The sequence below is a fragment of the Lepidochelys kempii genome, chromosome 8, assembly GCF_965140285.1.
Source record: "Lepidochelys kempii isolate rLepKem1 chromosome 8, rLepKem1.hap1, whole genome shotgun sequence".
In the NCBI taxonomy this organism is placed as follows: Eukaryota; Metazoa; Chordata; order Testudines; family Cheloniidae; genus Lepidochelys; species Lepidochelys kempii.
In genome coordinates, this window is record NC_136387.1 from 108,334,494 (window position 1) to 108,345,525 (window position 11,032).

The following is an 11,032-nucleotide window of genomic DNA, read 5'->3' on the forward strand; positions in this document are numbered from 1 at the left end:
AGTCCGCTACCCTCCCTCCCCCCCCCCAGTCCGCCCCCCACGCCCCGCTGCCCTTCCTCCCTCCCTCCCGTCCGCCCCCCCCCTCACGCCCCGCTGCCCTTCCTTCCTTCCCCTCAGTCCCCCCCCCGTCCGCCCCGCTGCCCTCCCCCCCCCGTCCGCCCCCCACGCTCGGCTGCCCCGCCCTTGCCGGCGCGAGGCTGGGGCGGGCGGCTCCCGGAAGGGCGCTGGGGCCTGCGCTGCTCGGGGCGGAAACGGGCCTGTCCCGGTAGCGGCCAGGGCGGCGCGGCTGGGCCGGCGGCGGGTGAGTCGGGCGGGAACGTGGCGGCCTGGCTCGGCTCGGCTCGGCTCGGGCTTGAGCCTGAAACCTGCCGTGTGCGGCGCCCCCCCCCCGCGCCCCCCCCCCGACTCTGCCTGGGGCGGGTGACCCTGGTCCCCCCCTCCGGATCCTGCCCCCCCCCCGCTCTCTGCCTGGGGCGGGTGACCCTGGTCCCCCCCTCCGGATCCTGCCCCCCCCCGCTCTCTGCCTGGGGCGGGTGACCCTGGTCCCCCCCTCCGGATCCTGCCCCCCCCCGCTCTCTGCCTGGGGCGGGTGACACTGGTCCCCCCCTCCGGATCCTGCCCCCCCCCCGGCTCTCTGCCTGGGGTGGGTGACCCTGTTCCCCCCCTCCGGATCCTGCCCCCCCCCGGCTCTCTGCCTGGGGCGGGTGACCCTGGTCCCCCCCTCCGGATCCTGCCCCCCCCCGGCTCTCTGCCTGGGGCGGGTGACCCTGGTCCCCCCCTCCGGATCCTGCCCCCCCCCGGCTCTCTGCCTGGGGTGGGTGACCCTGGTCCCCCCCTCCGGATCCTGCCCCCCCCCCGCTCTCTGCCTGGGGCGGCTGACCCTGGTTCCCCCCTCCGGATCCTGCCCCCCCCCCCGGCTCTCTGCCTGGGGCGGGTGACCCTGGTCCGCCCCCTCCGGATCCTGCCCCCCCCTGCTCTCTGCCTGGGGCGGCTGACCCTGGTCCGCCCCCTCCGGATCCTGCCCCCCCCCGCTCTCTGCCTGGGGCGGGTGACCCTGGTCCCCCCCTCCGGATCCTGCCCCCCCCCCGCTCTCTGCCTGGGGCGGCTGACCCTGGTCCCCCCCTCCGGATCCTGCCCCCCCCCCGCTCTCTGCCTGGGGCGGCTGACCCTGGTCCGCCCCCTCCGGATCCTGCCCCCCCCCCGCTCTCTGCCTGGGGCGGCTGACCCTGGTCCGCCCCCTCCGGATCCTGCCCCCCCCCCGCTCTCTGCCTGGGGCGGCTGACCCTGGTCCGCCCCCTCCGGATCCTGCCCCCCCCCCGCTCTCTGCCTGGGGCGGCTGACCCTGGTCCGCCCCCTCCGGATCCTGCCCCCCCCCCCGGCTCTCTGCCTGGGGCGGGTGACCCTGGTCCGCCCCCTCCGGATCCTGCCCCCCCCCCCCCGCTCTCTGCCTGGGGCGGGTGACCCTGGTCCGCCCCCTCCGGATCCTGCCCCCCCCCCGCTCTCTGCCTGGGGCGGGTGACCCTGGTCCCCCCCTCCGGATCCTGCCCCCACCCCCGGCTCTCTGCCTGGGGCGGGAGACGCTGCCGGCCCCCCCCTCCCCCTGCTCCCTGCCTGGGGCGGGTGACCCTGGTCCCCCCCTCCGGATCCTGCCCCCCCCCCCCGGCTCTCTGCCTGGGGAAGGTGACCCTGGTCCCAAGACGGGTGTCTTTTAAGTTGTCCCAGATATCTATGATACACAAGACAGGATTCACTCCTGATTTTGAAGAATAATCTGTTTGGGTCTTCACTTACCTAGAGAAAAGCGTCTCCATCAGAGGTGGACCCAGTTTTACTTTACATCCACTAGCAAAAAGCATTAAGTGCCAGAAACCACTATTTTACTGTGAAGTTCTGGGAGGAAAGCTTTAGGTGATTACAAAAAGAAAAGGAGGACTTGTGGCACCTTAGAGACTAACCAATTTATATGAGCATGAGCTTTTGTGAGCTACAGCTCACTTCATCGGATGCATTCACCACTGATGAAGTGAGCTGTAGCTCACGAAAGCTTATGCTCAAATAAATTGGTTAGTCTCTAAGGTGCCACAAGTACTCCTTTTCTTTTTGCGAATACAGACTAACACGGCTGCTACTCTGAAACCTGTCATTAGGTGATTATTTGCTGTGTTAATTTGATGGTTTGATTAAACTGATGATTTAATGCCAGTGCTGCTGCTAATGAACCTTATTTCAAGCCTTAATATGATAATTCCATTGTTTTGTCCATAATTGGTTTGTTAGAATTTGTAATAGCCTAATCTCTGTGGTATGTTCTAAATTTCATAAAAAACATAAGTTCCTTCAGTAAGTAATTTGGGTCAGAGCCCTAGAGAACTTCAGTATATCAGCTGATCCAACTCAGATCCCAGATAGCTCCTTCCTTAAATTAGCCTAGTTCTCTCACCTGCCATTCCTTGTGTCTGTCTAGACTATACATTTTAATAATTTTGGGGATAAAATTCCTGGATGCTCAACTCTTTCTTGCCTATGTCCGTAGGGTGAATAGATTCAAACATTTCTGCTTAGTGTCAGGAAGCAAAAGTTTCCACAGGTGCTCACTAAAGATACACATCCAGCTAAACAGAAGCATACACAAGGACAGAAATATGATACAGGCCAGATGGTGACCCTATCTCCCTCTCCTCTTGCCCACCCATCTGCTTCTCTCTTTCCCTTTGTTCCTCCCGTGTTTCAGCCTGTCTTTTTCTTGGGATTGCAGCCTTCAGCAGGGCTGTCACTCAGATGATGGGTGTAGAAATAAGATGAGTGCATTTTGATTCTTCTCTTTGTTTTGTTTCCAGGCCTTGTTGGGATGGGACAATGGCTCTAACCTTCATGTCCTTACAAGAATTAATCAGGGAGGATTTCCTGACCTGTAAAATCTGCTATGATCTCTACACAGTGCCAAAGATCCTTCCATGTCTGCACAGTTACTGCCAGCATTGCCTGGAACCACTAGTGAGGGACGGAGCCCTCCAGTGTCCTGAGTGCCGGCTGCAAACAGATGTCCCAGGAGGTGCCTCAAGTCTGAAAACCAACTTCTTCATCAACAGCCTCCTGGAGTTATTCCAAATTAAACACAACAGGGATTTGGCCTGCACAGTCTGCTCAGATGCCCAGAAGATCTTGACTGCCACTGCCCGTTGCCTAGACTGCAAGGATTTCTTGTGCCAGTCCTGCACTCAGGGCCATTGCTGCTCCCGTCTCACTCTTCATCATAAGGTGGTGAAGCTTGAGGAGTTTCTAGCTGGGGAATATGATGCTGAGATGAGGCTGCTGCAGGAGCTGTGCTGCCAGGACCACCAGCAGGAAGCTCTGCGATTCTTCTGTGACACCTGCAGTGCTCCCATCTGCAGGGACTGCCGTATGCTAGACCATTTCCAGCACAAGGTGGTCTCTATGGCAAATGCTGTGCAGAGGGAAAGGCCTTCTGTTGAGCAGCTAATTGACAGCCTGGCAGGAACGATAACATGCATCTCTGAGCAGGAAAAAGCTGTGGAGGAGACAATAGATAAGTTGAAAACATCAGGAGAGAACATAAAGGAGAGGATCACCAAATACGTGGATGACATTATCTCCTACCTCCTGGCCCAGAAGGAAGCCGTTCTGGGTGAGCTGTCTGCTTTTCTAACTCAGCAAATGGAAGGTTGTCGCCTGGTGAAAGAGGAGCTCCAGAGCCAAAGAGATAAAGCAATCAGCACCAGAGAGTTCTCTCAAAGGGTCCTCTATGTGGGAAAGGACTATGAGATCTTACACTTAGAGGGCATGATAAGGAATCGGATTCAGGAGCTCCAGACATATATCCCACGGAAATTAGAGAGCCAAATCCCTGAATTGGCCATAGCCTGGGATCAGCCGGAAATGCTGTCAGAGGCAGCACTCTTCAGTCTAGTGTTTCCCAGGGAACAACCTGAAGGAGACATGGAAAATGTTTTTGAGCCAGATAGCGAGGCATCTGCTTCCCCCAGTGAGGAGTCTGAGGATGACCCAGACTTGCCCTTGGACTCAGAGGACCAAGAAGACTCCTGTCCAGGCTCTGAAGAGAGTGCCCCTGACACTCCCGACAAGAACCCCTCTTGTTGCAGCAGGCGCAGTAAAAGGCCTAAGCGCGTGTGCACTTTTGAGGTAGACCAGTGCTGGTCCCAAGCAAAGCCCAATATCACAGGGATTGCTGTTCTGCCTCACGCTGGTGGCATTCTCCTGTTAGATCAGGAGAATGATGAGATAAAGCAGTACAGCGCTGGTGGGCACTTTCAGCAATCAATACCTCTGCCAGACTCAGATGGCGTCTTCTGTGGCATTTCGCTCTGTGGAGACGTCCTAGCTTGCTCTTCAGATTCCTTCCTCTTCTTCCTGACCCTTGAGGGCAAGTTTCTGCGCAAGTTGCTGCTAAGGGGATCCGAGTCTTCCTATGCCATCACCTCCTATGAGGACTCCTATATTGCAGTGAGTGAAGGCACACTCTGCTCCATCTCCCTTTACAGCCCTTCAGGACACTGCGTGGGCAGGGTGGCACCCACAGATTACCATGGGGGGAAGTTCCTTTTCATTGCTGTCAATGACTGGGAGGAATTCATTGTTTCAGACTTCATCAAGAAGCAGATTGTCATCATTGAGAAGTCTGGGCTGATTCTCAATGTGCTGAAGACCTCACACTCGCTGCTGACAAAGCCGTTCAGTGTATGCGTGGACGTGTCTAGTAACATTTTTGTGGTTGATCAGTTGAAGGTGATTAAATTTTCACCAGACGGTGAGACAGGGGAGGTAGTGTTGAGCAACCAAAGTCGGCTGAAGAGACCCCGTGTCCTTGCTGTGGACGACGGCGGGCGCCTTGTTCTGGTGCAAGAGGATGGTTACGTCCACATTTATTGTTTCTAGTTCACACCCTTGGAGAATGTGGGCTGAGTGCCCCAAAGTAGCTGGTTCTGTAACCTCAGGTCCCAAACCTTTATGTTAATAGTGCGCCAGAGTAATCCCACTAGTACTATCACCTCCAGATGCGTTACAGAGCTTTAGCCCTGACTCTGGGTGTCAGTGGAACAGACATGTCTGGGCAGGAACCTTTGTGCTCCAAGTGTTTTGAAAATACTCAGAGCCCAGGGAAGCTGGAGGTAGAAATATTATTTCACTAACTGAGATGAGATCCATATTGCTAAAACTTTCTACACTCTCCCAGCTCACCTGACAGTTTCTGCAGGGGATACTGCAATGTTATAGTCAGTGCTGTCAGTGCCTGAGGTGAACAGCTGGAGAGCTGGGAATAATGGACAGCTCTAAGGAAATGGCAGAAAGGAAATGCCTTTGCTTAATGTGCATTTGGTAGTTGGCACTGATAGATGACAGGTGCCTTTTGAACTGTTTCACGTTAAAGTAACATCTCTTCCCCTGCCCACCTTACCTCTGCTTTAGAGCTGTGAACTGATAGAACTCTGACTTTCACTTTAGCTGTTCTGGAGTGTGTCCCAGATTAAGGGAATGTCAGAAAAATGACCTACTTCTATCTCTCAGCATCCCCTTTGCTATCTTAGCCCAGCCAGCCACTGAATTTGTCTCCCTCCTATCCCCCCGAGTCATAGTCCTCCTTGAGCAGGATGACCAAACATCACAAAGGAACCTGACGCCTGCCAGAAGTTGTGGGAACCTGGTCTGAGCATTGGAAGCATCCAGTCCCACAAGTGTGAAAAGGTAAAAACGGCTAGAACTGTATCTAAAGATCCCAAGCAGAAAGCACCCAGCATTGCTGCAGCCAGAGACTGGTTAGTGCATCCATTGGGAAAGAGGTGGCAGTCGGCTCAGTTCAATGGTTGATGCAGCCTCTTACATTCCTTTTCTGTTTAGCCTGTTGAATCCAGGAAGAGCAGTCAGTGCTTGAGCAGGTCTCAGCTTTTGTTTATATTTAGGGATACAGACTAAAGCTTCCTATTGCATTCCAGCTCATCCTACTGTTAGTGTAAAACAATCATTTCTGTTTGAGCATTAACACTTTTATGTATTTGGATAATTAATAGAGCCTCATGCTTTCCCTTATGAACTGTTTTCCAATTTTTCTTCTTGTTTTGCTTTAATAAAGCCTGGTGCAATTATGAGTGTGGCAGGCCTCACTAAAGGGCATGACACTGGCACTGAGTCGTCACAGTGACCTGAACATAAGGGATGTTTGCTGGAGCCTTTCCCTGTGTGCAGGACAGGATGTGAGAGTACATTCACTAGTTTCTTTCACTGTGTTGGCAAGAAATGTTCAGGCTCTTACAGAGCAGCTCTGTGGGAGCGATTCAGGCATTTGTCTTTGGGCTTTGTTTTAACACTTGCTGGCAAATGTGCTCTCTTACACGGATTCTCAGGGACCTAGCCACGTGCACTGGCATGTAGACATGCATTTTCTCATGCACACACACACACATTAGTATTCGTGTGTGTGCATACAAAATGACACAAAATTACTAAAGATAGTTAAGACCCAGGCAGACTGCAAAGAGCTACAAAAGGATCTCTCAAAACTGGATGACTGGACAACAAAATGGCAGATGAAATTTAATGTTGATAAATGCAAAGGAATGCACATTGGAAAGCATAATCCCAACTATACATATAAAATGATGGGGTCTAAATTAGCTGTTACCACTCAAGAAAGAGCTCTTGGAGTCATTGTGGATAGGTCTCTGAAAACATCCTCTCAATGTGCAGCGGCAGTCAAAAAAGCAAACAAAATGCTGGGAATAATTAAGAAAGGGATAGATATAGGACAGAAAATATCATATTGCCTCTATATAAATCCATGGTACGCCCACATCTTGAATATTGTGTGCAGATGTGGTCGCCCCCATCTCAAAAAAGATATATTGGAATTGGAAAAGGCTCAGAATGGAAAAAATCAGCAAATGGCAGGGAAGGGACAACAGGAAACTCGAGAAGCCTCATATGCATTCTTGCCCAAGCAACTATCCTTGTGCAGGACCTGATCATTCTTTGTGGGCATTCTAATGAGTGTTCTGATGTCCTAAGGCACCTCCTCATGAGAGTAATTGCTGATCTGATCTTGCCCTGTGTTTTGGCTGATAGACACACACAGCCCACAAAATCTTTCTGTCAACATTCCAAGATGGATGAGGTGCTGAGATGGTTGAAGATCACTCTTTCAGCAATTGACAATAAATCCATGTTGTTTCAATGTTCAGATCATTGGCTAAGTTGCCCGAGTGGACCCCTCCTTGGACAGGGCTCTGCCTAGAATGTCATCCAGGAAAGACTATTCCTGTGACCCCTTTTGCCTGAGAAAACCCACCAGAACAATGAGGACTTCTATGAACACTCGTGAGGATGACAGTCTGAAAGGTAGTGCTTTGTATGGAAAATCATTGGTCCCATGAGCGAATCACAGAAATCTCTTGTGCTTCCAGTGGATTGGCACATGAAGATAAGTCTTCAAATCAATTGATATAAAGTAATTCCCTTGGCAGATGGCCACTGCTATGGAATTCAAAGTCTCCATCTTAAATCTGGTCTTTCTTATGAACTTGTTCAGGTGTTTTAAGTCCAACACTACTCTGTCCTCCTCAGATCTTTTGCATATCAGAAACAAGATTAAGTAGTGGCCAGAGAACATCTCTGCCTCAGGAACTCTCTCTATTACATGGAATTGCAGAAGCTGATCTGTGGCCTTTAGCGTATTTTGCCTCTTGCTGATGCTGGAGAAGGGAGAAAATGATGATTTGGAATCTTTGAAAATTCAGTGATGTACCCATGTTGAACCACATTCAGGATTCATCTGTCCAATGTGAAGAGAGGCCATTGGTCCTTGAATTTTAATAGTCTCCCCCCATAGGTGTTGCTCATCTGAACTCTCTTGATTGTATTCAGGCATTGCTTCCAGTGTTGAAATTTGCATGGCAGGAAGAATGGTCGACCCTTTCCAGGCTTGGACTTGTTCCATTTGCCTTTGCTGTAGTTTCTTTCGTTCCTATAGGAGTAGCCACAAAAAGGATATGTAGACCTGTAATAAGGACGATTGTCCATTTTTCTGGATTTGGAGTTGGGACAGTTCTTTTTTGATTTATCTGAGATTTCCACCAGCACTCTGTCTAATGGCTTCCCAAATAACCAACTTCCTAAATATTTCAAAGCTGTTAACATGACTTTGGCTTGTATATAGTGCTTCCAAGCTCATAACCAGAGGTGCTGTCTGGTCACCACATTGGAGGCCATGGCATGCGCTGAAAACATCAAAGTATCCCTGGTTGCATAAACAGTGAAGGTTGAAGCCATTGAGTTTTTCTTTAAGTCCAAACCTAATCATGATTTCTTAGCCTTTTGTGGGCATCTAGCTGCCAAATTTGTCAGTCCAGGCTAGCACTGCTCTTGCAAAACATGTTGTCCCAGCAGAAACCCTCAGAGAGGAAGATGAAGCCTCAGACATATTATTACACAGGGATATTTCTATTCTGCAGTCGGGTTCTTTTGGGAAAAAGCCCCTTTCCGTTGGATAGTAGTGTCTTTGACTAGTGCTGATCTGCTTTGTCCATTTTGGGATGAGAGACCAAATCTGCTTTGCTGTGGTGCACATTGTAGAATTTTTTGGCATGCCTGGACAGTCCATTAGATTTTGCTGGTGTTTCCCATTCAGCCTTAATCGCTTTTCCAAAAAGTCATGAAAGGGAATGTGTAGTTCAGATTTTGAACCAGCTGGAAAATATTTTTTTGTAATTTCTATGTCTATCTTTCTTCCTCCTCCCCAGAATCTTTTCTAATGGGCTCATCTGACAGGATACCCAGGTATCTAATCACCATTCATAATGTGTTCTCAAGTGATTGGAAAAAGATCCTCTTGCTTTGTTTCATCCTGCAATTCAGGCTCTGTGTGAGAGAGAGAGAGAGTTCACCCTCCTCCTATGAAGAAGATCCTGACTTTCCTCTTGACTTCTTCGTTTCTCTCTCAGGCTTGGATTGAACAGATTTTCCAGCCTTCTTTTTCTTTTTTTGATGTCTGTCAAGATTATGATTAAAATAAATGACAATGAAGAACAGCCACAAACAATTCTTTTATTAAGCTTTTTCTTTCCATGTATGAGAACCTTGTGTCCAGAACCGTCAGCTCTCATGATGAATGAAGAACTACTATCCCCAGAAGAATCGGCCAGTTTTCTCTCGTGTCTGAGGTAGTTTCTTGAACCCTTTCCCCCTTTTTAAAATTTTACTCCTTAGGTTCTCAATCGCCACCTCCACTGAGTCAGATGAGGATTCCTGCAAACCTCTTCTGCTGTCAGGCATCTGTTATATTTGCTCTTTTGAGAGTGGATACTGTAAGGGGACTCTGCTGCTGTTGCCTGGGGCTTACAGGTTGGTGACCGCTGAGGTAAAGGCACTTTTTGCACCAAATTCAAGAGCTCCCTAGTCCAAGAAGGAATTTCTTCCTGGGGGGGAGATTCTGTTCTCTCTTCCATGTAGAATTCCTGACATCCCCTGGAGCTAAGGGATGGTGACCAGATTGCCTGATGAAGAAAGGGAGGAGGGGATGATGAGACGTGCTGCAGGAGGGTGCGCACCCAAAACAGTCTTACTGGCCACTCCTTGCCCTGTTGGTGGCAGATTCAGATGGTCCCGCTTATGGTTTCCCTACCTGGGCCGCTGCCTTTTTATGCGATAGTTCCAGGCAGGAGACAAATGGCCTCTTTGAGGTTTGTCTTTGTTTTGTATTAATTCTCTCTCTCTCTCTCTCAGTAGTAGCTGGATTCAACCACCCTGCCAGTAGCTACAGGAGGGGGAGAGCTAGTCCCTCCTCAGTTATCCAGTCAGAGTAACAGATTGAGAACGGGAGCTGCAGCTGAGTGCCGGGAAGAGCTAGCAGGGGAGACCTACAGTTCTGGAACTTTTGAACAAGAAATGCTCCATGCACAGATGAGATTTACCTTCTATCACCCTTCTCCCCCAAGGAACAGGTCTCTGTTTCTTAGAATTGAGTGGAAAAATGGCCTTTGCATCTCAGTATGTGAGATCGTAGCCTGTTTTGCCAGAGTGAAGCCAACATAAAACACCACATCTAGAAAACCAGGGACTATTATTGATGGCTGAGCTCCTTCTCCTGGGGAAAGGTGGTGTTGCTGGAGATAGCATAACTAGGGAGAGCAGCAGGTGCACTGCTTCCCATGCCCCGGAAAGACAGAACTGGTCTAAAACTCAAACCTCACCATTTATGTGGGGTCCAAATTATAGGTCTTGGGGTTACAATAATCAAATCACTTTCATACAAAAGATGAGGTGGCAGGGCATCACTGAGCTCTACGAGGGAGCAGCGTTCAGATCCATGGGTGACTACATCCCTCCCCTCTTGCATGCCAGAGCAGCCAGGCTAGCATGTAGGGTTAGCCTGTCTTTTCCATTCAGGGGTCCAAGTCTGGACAAATTAAACATATAAACTGTCTGGCATTGAAACTTGTTGAATAGTAACTCTCTGACGCCCTGCCTGCTTCCCTAGGGCCTACGTTTAGATTTTTTTTTTTATAGTATGGTTTGTGCCTGCTTTTAATGTAATAAGGAGACTGAATTCCAAATTTGCTTTTTCATGTTTTTATATTTTTTAAATGAATTCCTAGGTCTTTATTTCTGAATTTATATTCTTCTTTTAAGGGGCATTTGGGCTATATCTGCTAATTAAAAAATGACAGATGTTTAAAATTAAAGATTGTTTTGAAGATAATGTAGAGGTGTGGAAAAATTTACTGCCTGTACGTCTCAAGCCACTTATCAGCATATTCAGTCCTGTGCCTAACTCCTCAAGCTAAATAATCAGGAGGCATATGGAGACGTTTTGGGGTCCTAGAGGCTGTCTTTTGCCTAGCAGGTTAAAACATGATATTGCTTCTCTTGGAACATAGGAGGAACAAGGAGAGCGGTCAGGAGCTATCTCAGAAGCATTCATCCAGAATTCATTCCAGAAAGCAGCTGACAGTCAAAATTCTGCACTTCATATACTAAAAGAATTAATTTTTTAGCACTGGATCCC

The 11,032-nt window shown here is 49.9% G+C and overlaps 1 protein-coding gene across 2 annotated transcripts; it reads left to right on the top strand.

The window, feature by feature from the left end:
* The first annotated feature begins 137 nt into the window (after positions 1–137).
* Positions 138–10,726, top strand: LOC140916396 (E3 ubiquitin-protein ligase TRIM56). 2 transcript variants are annotated; one of them, XR_013636211.1, is made up of 3 exons: positions 138–301; positions 2,838–9,188; positions 9,751–10,726. XR_013636211.1 is itself a non-coding variant. In XM_073358046.2 (2 exons), the coding sequence occupies exon 2, from the start codon at positions 2,857–2,859 to the stop codon at positions 4,912–4,914; it is 2,058 nt and encodes a 685-aa protein (XP_073214147.1). In that variant the 5' UTR covers positions 138–301; positions 2,838–2,856; the 3' UTR covers positions 4,915–10,726. The 2 variants fall into 2 exon arrangements, 1 of the variants encoding a protein (XP_073214147.1); XM_073358046.2 differs by having other exon boundaries at positions 2,838–10,726.
* The last annotated feature ends 306 nt before the right edge of the window (positions 10,727–11,032 follow it).

Coding starts and splice junctions, on each gene's coding strand:
- LOC140916396 (XM_073358046.2), top strand. CDS start 2,857: ATGGCTCTAACCTTCATGTCCTTACAAGAATTAATCAGGGAGGATTTC.